This window comes from Theobroma cacao, chromosome 4, assembly GCF_000208745.1.
Source record: "Theobroma cacao cultivar B97-61/B2 chromosome 4, Criollo_cocoa_genome_V2, whole genome shotgun sequence".
NCBI lineage: Eukaryota > Viridiplantae > Streptophyta > Magnoliopsida > Malvales > Malvaceae > Theobroma > Theobroma cacao.
The window spans coordinates 25,025,758-25,049,541 of record NC_030853.1 but is presented as its reverse complement, the minus strand read 5'-3'; the positions used below and the strand labels follow the sequence as shown (position 1 = coordinate 25,049,541).

The 23,784-nt window shown below is 35.3% G+C and overlaps 5 protein-coding genes and 1 pseudogene across 6 annotated transcripts; 5 read left to right on the top strand and 1 right to left on the bottom strand.

Annotated features, from left to right (window-relative positions):
• LOC18602529 (uncharacterized protein At3g49140) lies at positions 13-8,100 on the bottom strand. Of its 2 annotated transcripts, XM_007033969.2 has the most exons (13): positions 7,908-8,100; positions 6,878-7,001; positions 5,676-5,907; positions 5,392-5,494; positions 4,909-4,973; positions 3,872-3,988; positions 3,676-3,780; positions 3,146-3,299; positions 2,626-2,735; positions 2,204-2,353; positions 1,475-1,570; positions 628-770; positions 13-500 (listed from the first exon to the last, which is right to left on the bottom strand). In XM_007033969.2, exons 1-12 carry the CDS (start codon positions 7,939-7,941, stop codon positions 657-659), a joined length of 1,404 nt encoding a protein of 467 aa, XP_007034031.2. In that variant the 5' UTR covers positions 7,942-8,100; the 3' UTR covers positions 13-500; positions 628-656. The 2 variants fall into 2 exon arrangements, with proteins under 2 accessions (XP_007034031.2, XP_017974925.1); XM_018119436.1 differs by having other exon boundaries at positions 13-770.
• On the top strand, positions 8,943-11,419 carry LOC18602527. The gene has a single exon (XM_018120444.1). The coding sequence runs from the start codon at positions 9,124-9,126 to the stop codon at positions 11,143-11,145; it is 2,022 nt and encodes a 673-aa protein (XP_017975933.1). The 5' UTR covers positions 8,943-9,123; the 3' UTR covers positions 11,146-11,419.
• On the top strand, positions 12,485-14,593 carry LOC108661817 (annotated as a pseudogene).
• LOC108661621 (protein ROOT PRIMORDIUM DEFECTIVE 1-like) lies at positions 18,069-19,051 on the top strand. Its single transcript, XM_018119083.1, has 3 exons — positions 18,069-18,074; positions 18,220-18,236; positions 18,380-19,051. The coding sequence occupies exons 1-3, from the start codon at positions 18,069-18,071 to the stop codon at positions 19,035-19,037; spliced, it is 681 nt and encodes a 226-aa protein (XP_017974572.1). The 3' UTR covers positions 19,038-19,051.
• On the top strand, positions 19,639-22,045 carry LOC18602526. Its single transcript, XM_018118925.1, has one exon. The coding sequence runs from the start codon at positions 19,729-19,731 to the stop codon at positions 21,742-21,744; it is 2,016 nt and encodes a 671-aa protein (XP_017974414.1). The 5' UTR covers positions 19,639-19,728; the 3' UTR covers positions 21,745-22,045.
• LOC108661620 (protein ROOT PRIMORDIUM DEFECTIVE 1-like) lies at positions 21,775-22,855 on the top strand. The gene is made up of 3 exons (XM_018119082.1): positions 21,775-21,780; positions 21,925-21,941; positions 22,085-22,855. The coding sequence occupies exons 1-3, from the start codon at positions 21,775-21,777 to the stop codon at positions 22,830-22,832; spliced, it is 771 nt and encodes a 256-aa protein (XP_017974571.1). The 3' UTR covers positions 22,833-22,855.

The following is a 23,784-nucleotide window of genomic DNA, read 5'->3' as shown; positions in this document are numbered from 1 at the left end:
CAAAGAAAGAACTTATATCACGCGTAAGCCAAAATGCAGTTCTGTTGCCAGCTGCGCTCACCAGTTGCTGAGTTGATAAGCAAATTTGGTTAAGCACCATTCTAAATTTGAGTTACAAAGCTAGGTATCATGTCCCTCTCCCATTTTATTTATCTCATCTTGAATGACCACTAAAAGCAAAGGTTTTGGGGCAGGCATCAGCTTGAAACATGTACAAGATGCCACTGTTTTATTACTACATCAAGCTAACAGTCATCCTAGCAATCCATAAGCTTCAGATGAGACCTCAACAAATGTTATATTTTGTGTGCAACAGCTCTCCCTACCTCCAAGAAAAGTTTCCATTTCAGCTTCATGTAGTACCACTGCTCAGGTTGCAAACAGCTCGGCCATTGTTGTAGGCTATGTGGAATAATATAGTAATGCTCCTGGTCAATCTCATCTGGATAGCACTAAAAATCTTGAGGAACGAGTTCTTCTGTGCTTGATAGTGCCCATAACTGCATTGGAATCAGCTCTCACTGATTAGGTGGAAGGAATTTGGATAACCTAAGCTTGCTGCTCTTTTCAACCAAAGATGCAAAAATTCTGGTTAAAGAACATTCCAAGTCTTGAACAATCCTTAACTGGAGTCACTGGATAATTAGAAAGGAAAACTAAAAGGAGGCTGGGTCCCTAAATCCATCTCCATCAGTCCTAAATTTCTTTCGGTGAGACCGCGGGAACAGCAGTTTAAGGATCTGCTTTTCAGCTGCAGTTTCAGACATAGCCTGCAATTGAGGTATAGCCGTCAATTTGGTGCATGAAAAGTTCTATTTGAATGGCTCATGCATCACTAGAGACAAAAATGGTGAAACTAATACCGGCAATTTAAAAAAAATTTAGCAAATCCTTCCTATCACTTTCTTAAAGAAACTGCATAGTTTTTTATTTTTATTTTTGGTTAGTATTATAATCAGAATGGCTTTGCCCCTCGTTATAGGTGGAGAATTTGGCACTGATAAATAATAAGTAGCATTGGTTGAAGTGGGTGATCATTGATCCAAGCATTACCTGTACAATAGTTATCTCAGTCATCACCTAACTATGATGAAAATGCTACTTCTTTGAATGCACACTTGAAAATATTAATTGGCATTGGATACCACATAAAATGGAAAAAGCAGTAAATGCAAAGTGAACATGAGTAACTGTGCAGTTAAATGCGCTTTTACAGCTTAAAATGATGCAACCAAAAATGTGCAGGCAATCCATTAGTGTTGGTCACTAATCATTAAGGCATAAAGATAATAGCAAACTATGATGCACAAGCTATAATCCCAAACCATTTAACATTTGTTTTCTTAATTCTTACCAACTAACGGGTTAGACAATAGTATCATATCATATATCAGAAAATTAACCAACTGTTATGACATGGAAAAAGAGCACTTTCTTCTTTTCAATATCTTCAACTGTTTTATAAGTTACTTACCCGAACTTTGAATGGAAAACGATGAGTTCGAACTTCCACCCCAGAGAAAATTCTTACATCAATGCCGAGACTATCAACTCCAATCAAATTAGCTCCCTATATAGCAGAGAAAAGATCAGTGCTCTAAATTGCTGCTCAAGTAGATTATGAACATCAATGTGGCAAACATAAAGAATCTCAAGTCTTGAGAAGCATGCACATGAACCTGTAGGACACTTCCAAACAAGACAACCTACTCATAAACGACATACGAGTTCCTTATACTTTAAAAGTTTACATGTGCTGGAAGTTGAAAATGCTTTAGACACGAGATTTTTCACTAAAAATGCTAAATCAAGAAAAGCAGAGTTAGTTTATTTTCATCCAAACAGAAATATCGCATCTTGACTCCTCATGGTATAACCTGAAGGTATTATGACAGGGAAAATGATACCAATCAAGACTTTAGTACCTATGCTTCTCCACCACAGGCACAAGTATCTTGTTAATACACAGAAACAGCAATGGCTTCAAATTTTGACAGTGCAGAGTCAAGAAGCAGAAATGTGTTGACTATATTGAATTATATACATTTGTAGCCATAATCTAAATTCAGGTATTAGGTAAAAGACATGCTAATCACAGAAAAAGATAAATGCCTTCCAATTTATAGCAAATAAAAGATATGCAAAGAAATTCAAGACATGTTTATGATTAGGGGAAAAAAAAGGTCATACAAGATACTATTACCTCTATTTGGAGACCCTTCTTCTTGCACAGGGCTTTTAGAGCAACATTGCACCTGATTCCATTTTGACTAAAACGCTCTAAAATTGCTGAAGTAGAGTGTACAAGGACATCAGGCTCAGCATCTTGAAAATCTTGCAAGCTAATTAAAGACTGCAAATATACAAAGAAATGCAGAATTAAAATTTCAAGTTATAGCGTCTAGTAGAAAGAAACCACCATAGAAATGAAAAGAAAATTTGGTTAGGTTCTGAGTAAGCATCCATTTCAGGATTGCAGCATGCATATATGAGTACTAAATAAAGAAAACAAGATGATAATCTTTCTTCCATGATTCTTTTCATCAGAACTATATATGTCTGGTTCACGAACATAACGAGTCAAAACTTACAAATATAGTCCTGGAGAGAGAGTAAATTACATGCCTGCACACCATATATAGAGAATAATTCCATTCTCATTATCTCCATTCGATAGAGAGTCGAGTCACTTTTAGATCCACCATATTTGGAACTAGATCTGGAAGTTTCACCATCTAGACAGGTGCAAAATGAAAAAAATTAGGCCAACTTGCAAAATTGCACCAATATGTATTCGCATAGCCAAACACCTAATATTAGTGATCGCCAGCTTCAAAGATAGCTAGGGAGGTGTCAAAACAACTTGGAGAAATCCTGAATAAAGGATTTTCATTCCTGGTTGTATAAAATTTACAAAAGTCCACCATTAAGAGGTTTGAATCTTGGGATACTCATGCTGAGTTGAGCTCTGACAACAAATTTGATATTTGGTTGTAGAAAACATGTGTATATGCATGTGCTCACACCTACCTACAAACAAACATATTTTCTAGCCCAGCCCATCTGGTTTGATAATCCCTATAATTTCCAGTAATTTGACTCAGAGAAAGAGAGATCTGCTATGGTAACCGTAAATATGTAAAACCTTTCCAGTCTGAGGTGTAGCCATCATTATCTTCAAAATGGAATAGCCTTCTCAGATATGATTCTTCATCATAAAAGGCTGGTCTGAGGCAACCCACAATAGAAACACCATTTGATGGATGGTCCATTTTTCTGTCATGTTCCATATGAACAGCCTGCAAGAATGCACAGACTAAGTGTAACAGGGTTACCCATAAAAATGAAAAGGACAAGAAAAAAGGTAGGGTACATTCTACTCATCACTCATTAATGCTCTTCCATACAATGAAGACATTGACTTATCAAACTCATGAACCAATACATTGATCAACTATTTTCTTAGCAGCCTTTTGCAAGAGTTATAGGAAAGAAAGTCTGCAATATTATTGACTACAATTAAATCTTAGAATATAAATAGGCCAGTTGTTAATAGTGACATCATTCAGGAATAACCAGTTTAGGTGATCTTAATCAAGTTTTCAAATGAGAAGCCACTGTGGGCATCTTCAATTATGTAACAACTAGTAGTTATAAGAAAGTAGCTATTATAACCTTTGTCAAGCATTTGGCAAAATATATAGGATGAACCCAGGTGGCAGTAGCAGTATCTGGCATCCCCCAATCCACTGGAGCCTCAGACATTTCAGAATCCATAACCTATTTGATGTGAATGTGAATTGAATAGCCAAAGTAAAGAAAAAGAATATAAAAAATTCACTTCAAAAATCAAGAATCAGTTGTTTCTAACCTCAAAATAATCATCATCAAAAGGAATTTCATCATCGTTCCCAATGTCTGAAATATTGTATTCACCAACTACCCTATTATTCTCATGCATGGGGATGTCCATCCCAATCAGAGCATTCTGAAAGAAACGAAATCATAACCAAATTTAGACTGTGGAACTCATTGAATAGAAAAGAGGGATATAGTACACCTCTTTATGGCATGCAATACCAACTAATTAAAGTCAAGGTGAGAATATAGAACTGCATGCAAGACATAACTCCAATAATTTGATTGTTATCGTTTCCAATACGAACATCTCTTGTAGTAATATCTAAAATAGCATAATTGATCACCTTCTGTGGGATTCTTATGCAATATAGATATCAGAATGACCAGTAAAGTTTCTTATTTTCTCTAATCAGTAGACACTATATTTTAGCATGAGCTCTAAACTAGATGACAATGAAACATCCCATCACTAAGTGCAGAACAACATATAGAATGTTTACATTCTTTAACATTTCCAAAGCCTTGTTACAACATTTGCAATTTGTTAATGCTTTTTGTAATTTCTTAAGCCATTTATTCTTTGGTTACAGATTGATGAAACTTATGAAAACCCCTCAGCAGCTTTGGAACTTTTGATATCAAAATGGAAAAGCTAAACATCATTGTTGACGATACAGTCAGCCACCTATTTACTAGTAGAGTCATAACCACATATAAATTAGAATGAATCTGTGTATAATGTGTTTTGCCAGCTTAAAGAAAAAACATTCCATAAACAAAGAGTAAAATTTGATCAACTTAAGACAGATTCATTAGGTATAATATGAAAAACATTTGTCATTGAAAATATAGTTTTCATGAGCTTTTCATAAAATCACCCCTATTATTTTATTTTTCCAAATATACACCAACTGTTAAGCTAGTGATTTCTGAATATTAAATCAATGACACCCAGGTTTGCACAAAATATACAGTGGTATCAAACTTAATTTAAGCTACAACATGTAAATTAAAAAAACAACATTTTGAGAACAATCATATCCTCACCACAAGGTTACTTGCTCCACGATCTTGTAAGATGTTCTCGTCATCAAAAATTTCAAAAAAGATATCTGAATTAAAAATAAAAATGGTAACACATAAATTAGGTTAAGATTATTACATAACACACTCCAAAAATATTGAAAGAAGAGAATCGATGGTATAAGATGGGAGAAATGGGAGAGAAGCGTGGAGAGAAGAGAACAGCAAGAAACCAAGAGAAGTGGAGGAAAAAAATAGAAACAAGAAGGAAGAAGGAAGGAGAAAAAGAATGGATGAAGAGGAGAGACTTCAGTATTCAATATTCCAAAAGAAGAATAAATTATGCAGACCAGAATGTATATAGAGACAAACCATAAAACCTTAAATGGAAATAGAAAATAAAACACACACACACACACACATATATATATAGTTTATTAATAAAAGTTGGAAATTCATAAATATAATGAGAAAATAAAGCCCAAAGGTGGTCCTCCATCAACTTACCTCCATAATCATCAATGACATAATGAAATTCAGCCCAAGAAATTTGTTCATGAGGTTCAGAATGCACTGTGCCAGGAAAGACTAGCAAAGCTGTGCTGTTAGCCTAAGACAAGCAAAACTGGAAACGTATAACCATGAATTCTTATTGCAGGGGAAAACTAGTTATGTTTATGTTATGGGATAACAAACACACAGTTGCTTTCAACATATTCAACTCATTTCAAACAATCCAGACTCTGAATTCTTTTGCCAGTTCAGTAATTCAAAGATTTTAAAAGATGCACCTCAACGGTTGTCCTTGCTACTTCAGCTGCTGATAGTTTAGTTTCCCGCATCCTTTTCAAAACTTTCAGTTCTTCAAGAGGATGATAACCTTGGTTACTTGCATAACTAGATGAGTCAGGAACAGAATCAGAATAATCTGCAGCAACTGAAACTTTTGAAAGGCAATGATCATGTCCTGCAGACCACCAATGAAATTGTGTTGATCCGAAAAATGGACTCCTGCATCTGAAACTGAAATGAAAAATTGCTTCTTAACCACGGATCTAAAAGAAAAACTAAGTTTCATATGAAAAAGTTGCAAAAATATCCAAAACAGCTAAGAAGACAGGATGATAAAATGTAGTCTGATTTGTATACAAATAATCAAATTATTTGTGCAAAAGTTAAAAAAAGACCTAGAAAGCACTAGAGTCAATTGTTGATGGATGCTAGATAGGACCATGCTTCACATGTTTCCCATTTTTTTTTTTTTGACACTTAATGTACCCATGGTCATCTCCCAAACAATCCACACTACATTCATTCCATATAAATGTCCTATATTAACTAAACCTTATAATATTACACAACCAGACATGAGTAAGTTAACATATTTGGGTGTAGAATTGCCTTGAACTCAAACAACATTGAAGTAGAGGCAATTGAACGATAGAGCATGTTTTTCCCCTTGACCAAAAACAAACAAGAACTTCCAGCAACAATGGAAGTGTTACGGTGTTACCCGCAACATTATCATTGCATTAGCCAAGCTAATACAAAAACCCATAGTTTAACAAATTAAAGGATCCACAAGACATATTTTAACAATATTATTGCTTTCCTATTCAGGTGGGCAAAGAAATAGTTGCTGGTCACCAATTTGTACAATAAGCTAAAAAGAATGATATTCACAACACAGACTTGAATCTCACCTGACAATACTACAACAATACCAAAAACTCCCAGGATAAACAATCATAACACAACAAATGCAGTTAGCTAAAATATCAAATATTATGTAACTTATGCCTCTAAATCAACAATCAAGATGCATGTTCAATAAAATCTAAGCTTTCAAAAATATATGGCTTGCCAAAGAAATGGACAAATACTGCTATCAAAATCATAAACAAATCAATAAAGAAAACCAGAACCATTTTACACAATTGAGAAATGGTTTTCTCTTTCCCATATAACCTTAAACAAATAACTATTTTTGCACCTCACGCCGGACAGGTCACTAGATCTGCAGCCATCAAATGTAGTTTTGACCCAACTGCTGTTAACCCCATGTAATGGTGAGTAATAAACCCCTTCCACTTGACATAAATGACACTGGGAAGGACCTGATAGCACCGTGCAATAAGAAAGGGGTTACAAAAAAATGTCATGAAAATGCAAGTGCAAACATCATACTTAGCCACCCTAAATAGAATAGTAAAATGTAGAAACAAATATTCACCAAATGTGCATTCCTTAGAATTTTATGTAAATCCGGTACAAAGGAAAAAAATAAGAACTAAACCTCCTATTAGACGTAAAAACCATATGCACCCTCCCTAACAGAGGAAATCAACTATAGAACCCAAAACCAGGCACCAATTACTTTGTGAAAGGTTCACTGCTTGATGAAATGAAATTTATACTGTTTTAACTATTTGACAAGGCCAATGGCTCTACTAATCCCATTTCATAAATTTATAAAAAATATAACAAAAAAATTCCTAGCAACCAAATAAATGAAAATCAACTAAATCCAGAATATGAGCTTACCCAATTGCATGTCAGTATTGTAATGATAGCCATGAAAAGGATATCTGAATCTCATAAAATTTTCCAAGTGAGGGTTTTCAACGTTATTTTCTTCATTCAACAGTTAAAAAATACTTTCCCTCTTAAACACACATAAAATTTGACATTACTGGAATACCCAATTTCAAGTTTTTCTTATCATCTAAAAATTATGGGAATAAACAAGAGAAAAAACGTTAAGGGAAATATCAGTAGTAAAAAGTAGTAGTTATACTCTTTTGCTTCCTCAACAGCAAACAAGCAGGAAACTAATTATCAACTAAAACAACTTAACTATAAAAAAAGAAGGGAAAAGTATTTGCCTTAAAACACGGAAATCGAAATGGGTACTTAATCAATTAACAAAAAAAATCTTTATCCCGCTTTTTCGATTGCTGTTATTAATCAATTTAAACATAAAAAACATATAATCGTGAAAGATGCTAGTTGAGTGTGATTACCGACGGAGAAGGAAGAAGCAGCAGCGATCGCCATGAAAGGAGAGAAAGAGAGAGTAATCGGGAAGGGTTCAGAGGAGACAATGAGAATATGATTGGTCCATCAAAATCTGCTGTTAGAAACTCTGTTCAGAGCAGAACAGAGCAGAGCAGAGCTTATAAATCATGAAATCAAATAAGACAGCAGTTTCACACGTGTCTGTCTGTCACTTTGTAATCTTAGGAGAATAGATGGAGTGGAGGACATAACTGACATTTTCACTTTTAGACTAGATATGTCTGTAACGTTCAAGGATAGGGCTGTAAGTTTATTAAGCAAAATCGAAATTTAGAACAAAAATTTAAAGTTAAATCAAAGAAAAATTAGAGTTAATTAAATAATTTAAATTTGAAAATAGAAAGAAAAATTAGAGCTTATAAATCATGATTTTTTATATTTTTATTTTCGCCTTGTTCTCTTTTAATTTCTTTTTAATAAAATACTCATTACATAGAATTAAAATATTAATATGATATTTTGCGTTAATTTTCCTTTTCCTATTTTTCTTTTACAATTTCTTCTTCTTTTCAAAATATTAAAAATATATTTAGTATTAATAATTTTATCATTAAAATATTAATATAATTTTTTATTTTTATTTTTTAGAATTAAGGAAAAGGAAATGATAATTATAAACCAGGAGGAACAGTAGACAATTCAATTCATTTAGCGTAATGGTTTTTAAACTAGTTTCAATATTCCCTAAGTATAATAAACAGTGGCCTATCAAAATGAGTAAATTATGAAGCCCATTGTTGCTGCTTTGATTGACAACTAAACCAACGGTTATGGGATAAGTTTCCCTGCAGATTAGATTTTGTAAGAATTTTAAAATATTGAAAGGATGCCAAAGAAACGTTAATTACTACCACTAGTGTCATATTTATTATATACGACAACATAGCCAAGCAAGTAGAATGACGACCGCACAGACAAATAATGCATCCAATTTAACAATAATAATAATAATAATAAAAAAAAAAGACTCATTGCAGAAATGCTACTAACAAGTAAATATGAGCGTTGACCTTGATTCTTTCCATCCTCCCAAGAACCTCCCTCTCAAATCTCTCCCAAATTCCCAAATCCGGAAGCACCCTTCTTGGCTTTTAATCTCTTTTGCGTTGAAACCTTTCTCTTAACCTCCAAATCAGGGGCAGACACAAAAAGAAAGGAGAGATGAGTGAGTCTGAAAATTTTGGACATGAGCATCCCCTGGTGTTGAATGAAGGGCAGAGCACGCCCAGTGAAGAAGCTTACTGCTCAAGGTGTGAGGAGGAGGTGACACTGTCAGCTCCAAGTTTTAGCTGTGTGGAGTGTGGGTTTTACCTCCATAAGAGATGTGCTGAGGCACCCCTGGAGATCAATCACCCTTTTCATCCCAAGCATCCTCTCCTCCTCCTGCAAAGTTCACCTTATGCTCCGGGGTTAGACTGCATTTGTGATTTTTGTGATGAGATATGTGAGGCTTCCATTTATCATTGCTCTTGCGGATTAGACTTTCATATCGCGTGTGCTTTATTTACATATAATATTGCTCAACAAAATGTTGAAGAGCTTCAACATGTTGCTCTTGAAGAGCCATTGATTTCCACCGAAAACGATGGTGAAAAACTTGAAAGTTTTCATTGTTTCGGGTGTTGGAAACCGTTGCTAAGTTCTACCTACTTTTCTCTTGATTGTGGATTCCATCTCCATAAAAAATGTGCTGAATTACCTCTCAAAATCAATCATATGTGTCACCGCAAACATCCTCTTGTTCTACAATTTAATAGTCTACGGCTTTCTTGCAACATATGCGAAGAAACCCGACGAAGAGGATTTGTTTATTGTTGTTTGCCTTGCAAGGTTGCTGTTCACATTGAGTGTGTATCAACCGCACCCCCACCCATCATTGAAGATAAAAGTCATCAACACCCATTCACCCTGTTTTGGATACAATTCCCTTTCATTTGTAGTGCATGTGGTACTGAAGGAAATTGTGCTGCCTACATGTGTAGCACATGCAGCATTATAGTTCATAAAAAATGCATTTCATTACCACGCATTATCAAACACAAGTGGCATCACCATCGCATTTTTCACAAATATTTCCTTCATGAAGACAATTTTGAGAGTTGGGATTGCATAATTTGTCATGAAGACGTCAATGCAGCGCACGGCTGTTACTTTTGTTCAGATTGCAAAATTACTGCCCATGTGAATTGTGCAACAAAGGAAAAAAATTGGTATTATGAAGTCTCACCAGAAAATCAAGATGAGGAATCTACGAATAGTTTGGCACTTTTGCCTGGTGAATCTATCGACTCCATCACTTGTGTTATTGAGAGGAATGATGCTGGAGAAGCCACAAAAATAAAACATTTCAAGCATATGCATGAGTTGATGTTAAGTGAGAAAATTGCGGAGTATGATAAATATTGTGAGGCGTGCATGTTACCTATCTCAGCTTCCTTTTACTATTGTTTAGAATGTGATTTCTTTCTTCATAAAGCCTGTGCTGAATTACCTAAGATGATGAAGCATGTTTGGTTTCATTATTGCCAGCAAAGTTCCTTCATCCTCATTTCTGACTGCATTTTTAGATGTGAATCATGTCGTTACCTATCCAATGGCTTTGCCTATAGATGTAACGAATGTGGCGATCGTGTATGCCTTCGATGTATGTCTCTAACTCCTGATACTCTAACATGTCAAGGACATAAACACCCCCTCCTTCTTTATGTCGAGTATGAAGGGAAGTGTTGTGGTTGTGGTGATGACATGGATGAAGGATACTGTTGTAAGGGTTGCAATTTTGCTTTATGTGTGACATGTGTTGCTCTACCAACTACAACTCGACACAAATGCGATGAACATGTTTTTGTACTCACTTATAAAGATGATAATGATTATTCAGAATGTCATTATTGTGACATTTGTGAGGAGAGAAGAAATTCAAATTATTGGTTTTATCATTGTGCAACTTGTGATACTTCTGCTCATAAGGATTGTGTTCTTGAAGACTATCGATATATCAAACTCGGGAGTACCTACAAAGAAGGAGATCATCCACATCCTCTCATCTTTGTGAAGAAGATTTATTACTACCCTCAATGCATTGAATGTGGTGAGCCTTGTAAAGAATTGGCTCTTGAATGTGCTACTCTTGGATGTAACTATATTGTCCATTGGAAATGTACAGAACCAATTGATCTATGAGAGTAATTCTCTTCTTGAGAAAAGGCAGGACAGAAGTGTTATTGGTCAAGATACTTGAAAACTTCCACTTAATTTGCAAGGAAACCCAGGCAGAGTATGGTCCATACTTTGTTACTTGTCATGCTTGTTATTTTTGTAATTATAACTTATTTTTCAATTATAAGTTTAAATGTAATGTAGGCATCTGAACTTAGAATGTGTGAGGTTTGGATTGCTTTTGTTTATTTAGTCTAGAAATTCCCTTTAATTTGACAGTGTGATTGTAATGACAATAAAGTTGGTACATGTTGTATTGTTTAAATGTATCACTTGTTGACTTTGTATGAAATTATTTCATCTCATTCTTCCATTAACTCTTTTTGTTGCTAATTTTTTTTATTTCAACCATAAAATTTGAACTTGGAAAGTGAAGATTAAAGTTTTATTTTACTTCATTACATGTAAAAGTTTTCAAGTCAAATTTGAAAATTTTTATCATAATTTCATAAATAAGTTTTTTTTTTGAAGAAAAATAAGTTTCAATTTTAACTATTCTTAAATGATAAAACAGAAAAATAAAAATAAAGAAGTGATAGTTTAAACTTATGAAAGGGTTTAATCTAACTCTATTATATTGATAAAATTACATAAAACTCTAATCATAGATGTAAATACAAAACATATGATTATTTAGGCATGTTATTTTTTTTTCTAGGAAAGTAAAATTTGGGTCTCAAATTTTTTTTTCTAATTAAACTAGTTTTTGTACCAATATGTGGCAAATTACACTCCCATTCCGTTTAGTGTTCAATGCAAGCAACTGAATATGCTTCCAAAAACATTCTTGCTCCTGCCATTCATGCACTCAAATTGTTATAAATCCTTACTGTACTTGGTTAATACCTGAAAATAAAAGTGCTTTTGCTGCACTCAGACACAAATTTACTTTCAAATTGAAAATTTCGCACGACTTTTTAAAATATTTTGCTTTCAATTTTTTTTTTGGTAATGATTATAATCTCACGCTTCTCAGTCTCTTCTCAAGATTCAAACTTAAAACCTCTAAAAGGACATCCAAGTTTTAATCGTTGAGGTGTTTCAGCTCAGCCTCATTAAGGTAAGCAGTTTTCATATCGCGGCATTATGTTTGATAAATTGTCTCAGAGGAATTAACTATTTTTCCTTTTTGGTCTTTTTCTCTTGTTTATTTACTTTACCAAGCAGTTTATGCAGAATTTACCAAAAATCTTAATCTGGGTATTTGTCTTTGTCACTGTAGATGTTGCTAAGGCTGTTTTATTGGTGAACTTGGGAGCATCTTATTATTGATTTATAATCATTTTTCTATTTAAATAAGGACATGGGTTAGTGGTTTTTGTGTGGAAAAGCTAAAGTTTCTAGCTTTTCATGTTTGTTGAGGAGGGGATTTAATTACCAGCAGAATTTCAGTCTAGTTTATGTTAAGTTGAAATGGGTTAAAGATAAAGCCTTAGATGCCGTTATTGCTGCTGAAAGAGATTTAAGAGCAGCCTGCAATCTTGTTTCCATCATTTCCTCTGCTTCCAATTGCCGTCTCCCCATTTACCATCTTACCTGGTATCGTGGTCAACTCGGTCTGCCCCATGATCTTAAGCTATCCACATTTATGAGGAGATACCCTACTACTTTTCATGAGTCTTATGTGTTTGACAGCAGTGGCACTCGTGTTCCTTGCTTTGAGTTGACCGCCGAAGCCTTAAATCTTTACCATGAAGAAGTTGGTGTTATCCAGGAGAGTGTGATTGATTTGCTTGACAGGCTCTGCAAATTGCTGATGCTTACCAAGGATAGGACCCTTCCCTTACAAACTATCGACCAGCTGAAATGGGATATGGGATTGCCTTATAATTACAGCAAAACCTTCATTCCATGTTACCCTGATTTATTTTCTTTTGTTCACGTTGCTGACGATCGCTTTGGTTTGAAACTTTTATCATGGGATGATACACTTGCTGTCTCCCAATTAGAGAAGAATGCTTTTCTGCAAATGGAGGAAGATTTGAAAAATAACTGTTTAGCATTTCCAATAGGATTTACAAGGGGTTTTGGATTGAAGAGGAAATGCACGGAGTGGTTAAGAGAATGGCAGAAACTACCTTATACGTCACCTTATGTTGATGCCTCTCACTTGGATCCACGTACTGATGTGTCAGAGAAGAGAATTGTGGGCGTGTTTCATGAGCTTCTTCACCTTACCATACAGAAGAAAACTGAATGGCAAAATGTGAGTAATCTACACAAACCATTGTCACTGCCTCAGAAGTTTACTAAGGTGTTTGAGCGCCATCCTGGCATCTTTTATATTTCCAAGATGTGTGATACACAAACTGTTGTTCTTAGGGAAGCCTATGATTGTCAACAACTTATTCAGAGACATCCACTTGTTGATATTAGAGAAAGATTTGCAAGCATGATGAGAAAAGGATTTATGGATAGAAGCAGGGGCTTATACAAGAAAACTGCCAATGTAGGTCTTGAGGACCCATCAAAGATTGTTCTTGGTGATAAAGCGGGTGAAAGTGGTCTTGATTCTGAAGTGGAGTCAGATTGTGATTTATTTTCCGAATATGATTCTGATGACTCAATTAATTGCCCTTCCTGAATTTCTTTTAAAGAAATGTTTAGACTGGGGTGTTGAGAAGGTATATGCTGCAAACAGGTTGTCAACTTTTCCATTCACTTGGTAAATGAGATTGTCAATGATCACAGTGCACCTGTCACTAGAGATCATGTATATTTAATAGACATATAATTTACACCCTTGTAGCTAGATTGGGTTCTGCACTCCTGGTAGGGAGTTTCGGGGATATTATCTGATTCTTTTACTGGATTGTACATTTCTTTTTTGGTACACAAATGCCCATGATTTGGCTGGAATAGCAGCTTTTGAGAAATTTTGAATATTTAGCTGCTCTCAGAAACAGGAATCTGTCCTCATCTATGCTGCATCTGTTGTAGAGGCTTGGTCAGTGATGGCTCATAGTAGTACAAAAGCCTAAAGCAACCATGGTCGTTGGTGGTAAGACGAATGTGGAGATAGGATGCGCCTCTTTACTAAGAAACAAGGTATGTTCAGGACTTCTGCGTAAAATTTGACTCTTTAAATAGCTATATTTTTGGTTAGAGTCCAGCCAGTAGGAAACAATTTTCTTGATTGACTCGCAAAAGGACATTTTGCAGCATATGGTCATATTCCCATAATTTATTGATGATTCTTATATATGACTGACCTTTAAATTCTATAATAATTTCCGGTTACAGTTGATGTTTATATGGGTTTCATTTGTGGGAAAATGTGTGCAGGAGTACCATTTGCATCTCTTGAAGGAAAAAAAAGAAAAGATTGTATTCCAGCCAATCTAAAATGTGATTGTTAAAAATTTTGACTGGTGTGATGCTTATTTGAAGTGGAGTTGTTTATCCTTTGTAAGTTACTTGAGTTTTCCATGTTCTTCCTAGTCTGGTACCTGCTTAAGCTTGGAGGCCCTCTGTCACAAACGGAACATACTGCCTTTTTTTTTTAATATTTTATTGCACAAATTGGAAAAAGAAATCCAAAAAGCATGTTGTACTACAGTGTAGGGCAAGATTAGGTAGTTGGCATGTTTAATGTATTACTTTCACTGTTGAGAGTTAATTGAGGGGGTGCTGCCAACTTTGGAAGAAAGGAGTAATATGTTCCAAAAAGATGACCTCTCACATGTATGACATGGAACTTCGATCCTTTTCTTTGGTACAAAGTTTCGCTGATTTAAATGGATTGTTATTAGTATCATTTGTCCCTCTACTAAATTTTTTTGTCATAAAAGAATACCTATATTCAATTGCTCAAACTTGTCCTCTTAACTCTGTTACTATTTAACCATAGCCCAACATGTAGCAATATTGTGATTTTGTCACTGGAAACTGCAATAGCCAAATGGTTCAACTGACCAACACGACACAAAAGCAACAATTTTGGAAAAAGAAAACGTAATGAGCCTAAAGAAACCAGTAACCAACCAAGGCTAGCAGCAGTTTTTCAACTTTGGTGGCAGATAACTTTTCATGAAACCTATGATATAAGCTTCTTCAAGAAGGCAACGAATTCCCCCACCAGCTTCTTCCTCCTTCAATTTCCTTAATTAGGAAGACACAAAATATATAAGAATTCTTCCCTTGAGCCTGACTATATAATAGTGCTTTATTATATTTCTTGATTTTTTGAATTTAAATTAATAATGTTTTTTTTATTTGTTTTGGTTATTATAAAAGTATTCATTATATTATGTTCTTCCTAAGACCAAATCTTTTAGTTCATATAAAATAAATTATACACATCAAGGTCCATCAATATTGTAATAAATTAATAATTAATAATTTAAATTAATAATGTTTTTATTTATTTATTTATATTGTATTCTACATACATGTTTCATTAGATATATTGGAAGGATTTTAAATTTAGACAACTTCATTGCTGCCAGAGCCTAGAATTGTTATACCATTGACCTCAGTAGCTTGCATTGTATCCTAAGGGATGCTCTAACTTTAAACTTACAAAGTAAAAGTTTCAAACTTGAATAGAGCATGCAATCCTCATACTCGCTTTTTACTTTTATATGCCGTTATATTTTGCTATGCCTGCCATCAAAGCATCTACCTTGTTTCTTGGTTTAGTTAGGTCTCTGCCTTTGTGGGATTCTTTCTTCTTTTTTCCATTTTGAATGTGTCGGCACGCAAGGAATAAGGTATTAGCATTAGAAATACTACACTCTCTTTATTTTATAAGCATTGGCCCTATTACATCTTTCTTTGTTATAGCCAAAGTTCCCCTTTCCTTTTGGAACCTATTGTGGTATAGGTGCGAATCGGAAAGAGAGATGAGTGAGTCTGAAAATTTTGGGCACCAACATCCACTGGTGTTTATTGAAAAGCAGAGCAATCAAAGTGAAGAAGCTTACTGCTCAACGTGTGGGGAGGAGGTGTCACTGTCAGCTCCAAGTTTTAGCTGTGTGGAGTGTGGGTTTCACCTCCATAAGAATGTGCTGAGGCATCCTCAGAGATGAATCACCCTTTTCATCGCAACCATCCGCTTCTCCTCCTGCAAAAGTCACCTTATGCTCAAGGAGTACGCTGCATTTGCGATTTTTGTAATAAGACATGTAAGGCCTTCGTTTATCATTGCTCTTGTGGATTAGACTTTCATATCACATGTGCTTTATTTACATATAACATTGCTCGAAAAATTTTTGAAGAGCTTCAACATGTTTGCTCTTGAAGATCCATTGATTTCCACCGGAAATGATGGTGAAGAACTTGAAAGTTTTCAGTGTTTCGGGTGTTGGAAACCGTTGCTAAGTTCTACATACTTTTCTCTTGATTGTGGATTCCATCTCCATAAAAAATGTGTTGAATTACCTGTCAAAATCAATCATATGTGTCACCGCAAACATCCTCTTGTGCTACAATTCAATAGTGATAGGTTTTCTTGCAACATATGCCAAGAAACCCAACAAGGAGGATTTGTTTATTATTGTTTTCCTTGCAAAGTTGCTTTTCACATTGAGTGTATGTCACCCCTGCCCATCGTTGAAGATAAAAGTCATCAACACCCATTCACCTTGTTTTGGAGACAAGCTCCTTTCATTTGTAATGCATGTGGCACTGAAGGAAATTATGTTGCCTACATATGTACTACATGCAATATTATAGTGCATAAAAAATGCATTTCATTGCCACGCATCATCAAAAGCAGGTGGCATCACCATCACATTTTTCACACATATTTCCTTCATGATGAAGATTTTAAGAATGGGGATTGCACAATTTGTCACGATGAGGTCAATGCAGAGCACGGCAATTACTATTGTTTAGATTGCAAAATTATTGCCCATGTGAATTGCGTGACAAAAGTTGAAAGCTGGTATTATATAGTTTCACCCGAAAATGAAGACGAGAAATCTAGGATAGTTTGGCACTTTTGCCTGGTGAATCCATTGACTCCATCACTTGTGTTATTGAGAAGAATGATGCTGGAGAAGCCACAAAAAGAAAACATTTCAAGCATATGCATGAGTTGATGTTAAGTGAGAAAATTGCAGAGTATGATAAGTATTGCGAGGGGTGCATGTTACCTATCTTAGCTTCCTTTTACTACTGTTTAGAATGTGATTTCTTTCTTCATAATGCCTGTGCTGAATTACCTAAGATGAAGCATGTTTGGTTTCATGATTGCCAGCAAAGTGTCCTCATCCTCACTTCAGACTACATTTTTAGATGTTGCTTATGTCAGCACATATCGAATGGCTTTGCTTATAAATGTAATGAATGTGACGATCGTGCATGCCTTCGATGTGTAACTCTTAACTCCTGATACTCTAACATGTCAAGGACATAAACACCCCCTCCTTTTTTATATCGAGTATGAAGGGAAGTGTTGTGCTTGTGGTGGTGATATAAGAGCAGCATACGGTTGTAAGGATTGCAATTTTGCTTTGCATCTTTCATGTGTTGCAATACCAACTATCGCTTGACACAAATTTGACGAACAAGTTCTTGCACTCACTTACAGTGATGATAATGATTATTTAGAATATCATTATTGTGACGTTTGTAAAAAAGGAATAGATCTAAATTATTGGTTTTATCATTGTGCAACTTGTGAAACTTCTGCTCATAGGAGTTGTGTTCTTGGACACTATCCATATATCAAACTTGGGAGTATCTACAAAGAAGGAGATCATCCTCACCCTCTCATCTTCGTGAAGAAGATTTATTACTACCCTAAGTGCATTGAATGTGGTAAGCCTTGTCAAGATTTGGCTCTCGAATGTGTTACTTCTGGATGCAACTATATTGTCCACTGGAGATGTATAGCACCAAATAATTTATGATGGTAATTTCACATCTCGAGAAAAATTTAGATGGAGGTATTATTGAGCAAAATACTTGAAAACTTCCACTTCATTTGCAGGAAAGCATAAGCAGAGTATGGTCCATACTTTGTTACTTGTAATGCTTGTTATTTTTGTAATTGTAACTTATTTTTCAATTATAAGTTTAAATGTAATGTAGGCATCTGAACTTAGAATGTGTGAGGCTTGGATTGCTTTTGATTATTCACTCTAGAAATTCCCTTTAATTTGACAGTGTGGTTGTAATGACAACAAAGTTGGTATATGTTGTGTGGTTTAAATGTATCACTTGTTGACTTTTTATGAAATTATGATTACAGCAAAACCTTCATTGCACATTACCCTGATTTATTTTCTTTTGTTCACCTTGCTGATGATTGCATTGGTTTGGAACTTTTATCATGGAATGATACACTTGCTGTCTCCCAATTAGAGAAGAATGCTTTTCTGCAAATGGAGGAAGATTTGAAAAATAACTGTTTAGCATTTCCAATAGGATTTACAAGGGGTTTTGGATTGAAGAGGAAATGCGTGGAGTGGTTAAAAGAATGGCAGAAACCACCTTATACTTCACTTTATGCTGATGCCTCTCACTTGGATCCACGTACTGATGTGTCAGAGAAGAGAATCGTGGGCGTGTTTCATGAACTTCTTCACCTTACGATAGAGAAAAAAACTGAACGCCAAAATGTGAGTAATCTACTCAAACCATTGTCACTGCCGCAGAAGTTTACCAAGGTGTTTGAGCGCCATCCTGGCATCTTTTATATTTCCAAGATGTGTGATACACAAACTGTTGTTCTTAGGGAAGCCTATGATTGTCAACGACTTATTCACAGACATCCCCTTGTTGATATTAGAGAAAGATTTGCAAGCATGATGAGAAAAGGATTTATGGATAGGAGCAGGGGCTTATACAAGAAAACTGCCAATGTAGGTCTTGAGGTCCCATCAAAGATTGTTCTTGGGCTTATATAAGAATTCTTCCCTTGAGCCTGACTATATAATAGTGCTTTATTATATTTCTTGATTTTTTGAATTTAAATTAATAATGTTTTATTTATTTATTTTGGTTATTATAAAAGTATTCATAATATTATGTTCTTCTTAAAACCAAATCTTTTAGTTCATATAAAATAAATTATACACGTCAAGGTCCATAAATATTGTAATAAATTAATAATTGAAGGTCTTATTTATATTTTATTCTACATACATGTTTCATTAGATATATTAGAAGGATTTTAAATTTAGACAACTTCATTGCTGCCAGAGCCCAGAATTGTCATAACATTGACCTCAGTAGCTTGCATTGTATCCTAAGGGATGCTCTAACTTTAAACTTACAAAGTAAAAGTTTCAAACTTGAATAGAGCATGCAATCCTTATACTTGCTTTTTACTTTTATATGTTGTTATATTTTGCTATGCCTGCCATCAAAGCATCTACCTTGTTTCCTGGTTTGGTTAGGTCTCTGCCTTTGTGGGATTCTTTCTTCTTTTTTCCATTTTGAATGTGGCGGCACGCAAGGAATAAGGCATTACCATTAGAAATACTACACTCTAGTTATTTTATAAGCATTGGCCTTACTACATCTTTCTTTGTTATAGCCAAAGTTCCCCTTTCCTTTTGAAACCTATTGTGGTAGAGGTGCGAATCGGAAAGAGAGATGAGTGAGTCTGAAAATTTTGGGCACCAACATCCACTGGTGTTTAATGAAAAGCAGAGCAATCAAAGTGAAGAAGCTTGCTGCTCAAGGTGTGGGGAGGAGGTGTCACTGTCAGCTCCAAGTTTTGGCTGTGTGGAGTGTGGGTTTCACCTCCATAAGAAATGTGTTGAGGCACCCTCGGAGATCAATCACCCTTTTCATCCCAAGCATCCTCTCCTCCTTCTGCAAAATTCACCTTATGTTAATGGAGACTGCATTTGCAATATTTGTGATAAGACATGTAAGGCTTCCATTTATCATTGCTCTTGTGGATTGGACTTTCATATCACATGTGCTTTATTTACATATAACATTGCTCAAAAATTTTTTGAAGAGCTTCAACATGTTGCTCTTGAAGATCCATTGATTTCCACCGGAAATGATGGTGAAGAACTTGAAAGTTTTCAGTGTTTCGTGTGTTGGAAACCGTTGCTAAGTTCTACCTACTTTTCTCTTGATTGTGGATTCCATCTCCATAAAAAATGTGCTGAATTACCTCTCAAAATCAATCATATGTGCCACCACAAACATCCTCTTGTTCTACAATTTAATAGTCAACGGTTTTCTTGCAACATATGCCAAGAAACCCAAAAAAGAGGATATGTTTACTGTTGTTTGCCTTGCAAGGTTGCTGTTCACATTGAGTGTGTATCAACCCCACCCCTGCCCATCGTTGAAGATAACAGTCATCAACACCCATTCACCCTGTTTTGGATACAATTCCCTTTCATTTGTAGTGCATGTGGTACCGAAGGAAATTGTGCTGCCTACATATGTACTACATGCAACATTATAGTTCATAAGAAATGCATTTCATTGCCACACATCATCAAAAGCAGGTGGCATCACCATCTCATTTTTCACAAATATTTTCTTCATGAAGAAGATTTGAAGTATTGGGATTGCATAATTTGTCACGATGAGGTCAATGCAGAGCACGGCAGTTACTATTGTTCAGATTGCAAAATTATTGCCCATGTGAATTGTGTGACAAAAAATGAAACCTGGTATTATATAGTTTCACCTGAAAATGAAGATGAGAAATCTATCGATAGTTTGGCACTTTTGCCTGGTGAATCTATTGACTCCATCACTTGTGTTATTGAGAGGAATGATGCTGGAGAAGCCACAAAAATAAAACATTTCAAGCACATGCATGAGTTGATGTTAAGTGAGCAAATTGTAGAGTATGATAAGTATTGTGAGGGGTGCATGTTACTTATCTCAGCTTCCTTTTACTATTGTTTAGAATGTGGTTTCTTTCTTCATCAAGCCTGTGCTGAATTACCTACGATGAAGCATGTTTGGTTTCATGACTGCCAGCAAAGTGTCCTCATCCTCACTTCAGACTACATTTTTAGATGTCGCTTATGTCAGCACATATCGAATGGCTTTGCCTATAAATGTAATGAATGTGACGATCGTGTATGCCTTCTATGTGTAACTCTAACTCCTGATACTCTAACATGTCAAGGACATAAACACCCCCTCCTTTTTTATATCGAGTATGAAGGGAAGTGTTGTGCTTGTGGTGGTGATATAAGAGCAGCATACGGTTGTAAGGATTGCAATTTTGCTTTGCATCTTTCATGTGTTGCAATACCAACTATAGCTCGACACAAATTTGATGAACATGTTCTTGCACTCACTTATAGTGATGATAATGATTATTCAGAATGTCATTATTGTGACGTTTGTGAAGAGGGAATAGATCTAAATTATTGGTTTTTTCATTGTGCAACTTGTGAAACTTCTGCTCATAGGAGTTGTGTTCTTGGACACTATCCATATATCAAACTTGGGAGTATCTACAAAGAAGGAGATCATCCTCACCCTCTCATCTTCGTGAAGAAGATTTATTACTACCCTAAGTGCATTGAATGTGGTAAGCCTTGTCAAGATTTGGCTCTCGAATGTGTTACTTCTGGATGCAACTATATTGTTCACTGGAGATGTATAGCACCAAATAATTTATGATGGTAATTTCACATCTCGAGAAAAATTTAGATGGAGGTATTATTGAGCAAAATACTTGAAAACTTCCACTTCATTTGCAGGAAAGCATAAGCAGAGTATGGTCCATACTTTGTTACTTGTAATGCTTGTTATTTTGTAATTGTAACTTATTTTTCAATTATAAGTTTAAATGTAATGTAGGCATCTGCACTTAGAATGTGTGAGGCTTGGATTGCTTTTGATTATTCACTCTAGAAATTCCCTTTAATTTGACAGTGTGGTTGTAATGACAATAAAGTTGGTATATGTTGTGTGGTTTAAATGTATCACTTGTTGACTTTTTATGAAATTATGATTACAGCAAAACCTTCATTGCACATTACCCTGATTTATTTTCTTTTGTTCACCTTGCTGATGATTGCATTGGTTTGGAACTTTTATCATGGAATGATACACTTGCTGTCTCCCAATTAGAGAAGAATGCTTTTCTGCAAATGGAGGAAGATTTGAAAAATAACTGTTTAGCCTTTCCAATAGGATTTACAAGGGGTTTTGGATTGAAGAGGAAATGCGTGGAGTGGTTAAAAGAATGGCAGAAACCACCTTATACTCCACTTTATGCTGATGCCTCTCACTTGGATCCACGTACTGATGTGTCAGAGAAGAGAATCGTGGGCGTGTTTCATGAGTTTCTTCACCTTACGATAGAGAAAAAAACTGAACGCCAAAATGTGAGTAATCTACTTAAACCATTGTCACTGCCTCAGAAGTTTACCAAGGTGTTTGAGCGCCATCCTGACATCTTTTATATTTCCAAGATGTGTGATACACAAACTGTTGTTCTTAGGGAAGCCTATGATTGTCAACGACTTATTCACAGACATCCCCTTGTTGATATTAGAGAAAGATTTGCAAGCATGATGAGAAAAGGATTTATGGATAGGAGCAGGGGCTTATACAAGAAAACTGCCAATGTAGGTCTTGAGGACCCATCAAAGATTGTTCTTGGTGATAAAGCTTGTGGAAATGGTCTTGATTCTGAAGTGGAGTCAGATTGTGATTTATTTTCTGAATATGGTTCTGATGACTCAATTAATTGCCCTTCCTGAATTTCTTTTGAAAAAATGTTAAGATTCTGGTATTGAGAAGGTACATGCTGCGAATAAGTTGTCAACTTTCCAATTCATTTGGTGGATGACATCGTCAATAATCACAGTGCACCCTGTCAATAAACATATATTTACACCCTCGTAGCTAGATTGGGTTCTGCACGCCTAGTAGGGAGTTTCAGGGATATTATCTGATTCTTTTACTGAATTGTACATTCCTTCTTTGGTATAGAAATGTCCATGATTTGACTGGAATAACCACTTTTGAGAAATTTTTAATATTTAGCTTCTCTCAATGTTTATACACATTAGCTTGAACAACAAAGGATGCCTGAGAAACAGGAATCACTTCGCAATCTGTCCTCATCTATCCTCCATCTGCTGTAGAGGCTTGGTCAGTGATGGTTCGTTGTAGTACAAAAGCCCAAAGCAACCCTGCTCTTTGGTGGTAAGACAAATGTTGATAAAGGATGCTCCTCTGTACGGAGGAACAAGGTATGTTCACGACTTTTGAGTAAAATTTGACTCTTAAAATAGCTATCTTTTTGTCTGAGTCCAGCTTGTAGGAAACAATTTTCTTGATTGACTCGTAAAAGGACATTTTGCTACATATAGTCATATTCCTATAATTGTTTGATGATTCTTATAGATGACTGACTTAAGATGTTAACCTACCATTAATAAAAGGCAATAGCTGAAGCACCCATTTTGATGCTTCTATTAAAGCATCTGTCCGAAGTAAGAACAAAAAATGTTGTAGATAGAAGTACTTGCATTTCCATGGTTCTTTGCTTCAACGATATCTGCCCCCTTCTTTATCCACCAGTCTAAGCTCTGCATCTCTTAATTCTTCTTGATCTCACTCATGATGACCTCATAGATTTTCATGTCTCCTTTAGAAAGCAGAACCATTTCCAAAGCTACCAAAAGCAAAGTGTTAAGGTTGACTTTT

What these genes read in the sequence shown, in the direction of transcription:
- LOC18602526 (XM_018118925.1), top strand. Translation starts at nt 19,729, where the DNA reads ATGAGTGAGTCTGAAAATTTTGGGCACCAACATCCACTGGTGTTTAAT.
- LOC18602527 (XM_018120444.1), top strand. Translation starts at nt 9,124, where the DNA reads ATGAGTGAGTCTGAAAATTTTGGACATGAGCATCCCCTGGTGTTGAAT.
- LOC18602529 (XM_018119436.1), bottom strand. Translation starts at nt 7,941, where the DNA reads ATGGCGATCGCTGCTGCTTCTTCCTTCTCCGTCG. An exon ending in TAGCAAGGACAACCGTTGAG is followed by an intron (nt 5,495 to 5,675) that starts GTGCATCTTTTA and finishes TGCTTGTCTTAG; the next exon opens with GCTAACAGCACAGCTTTGCT. An exon ending in TTGCCAAATGCTTGACAAAG is followed by an intron (nt 3,300 to 3,675) that starts GTTATAATAGCT and finishes GCATTCTTGCAG; the next exon opens with GCTGTTCATATGGAACATGA.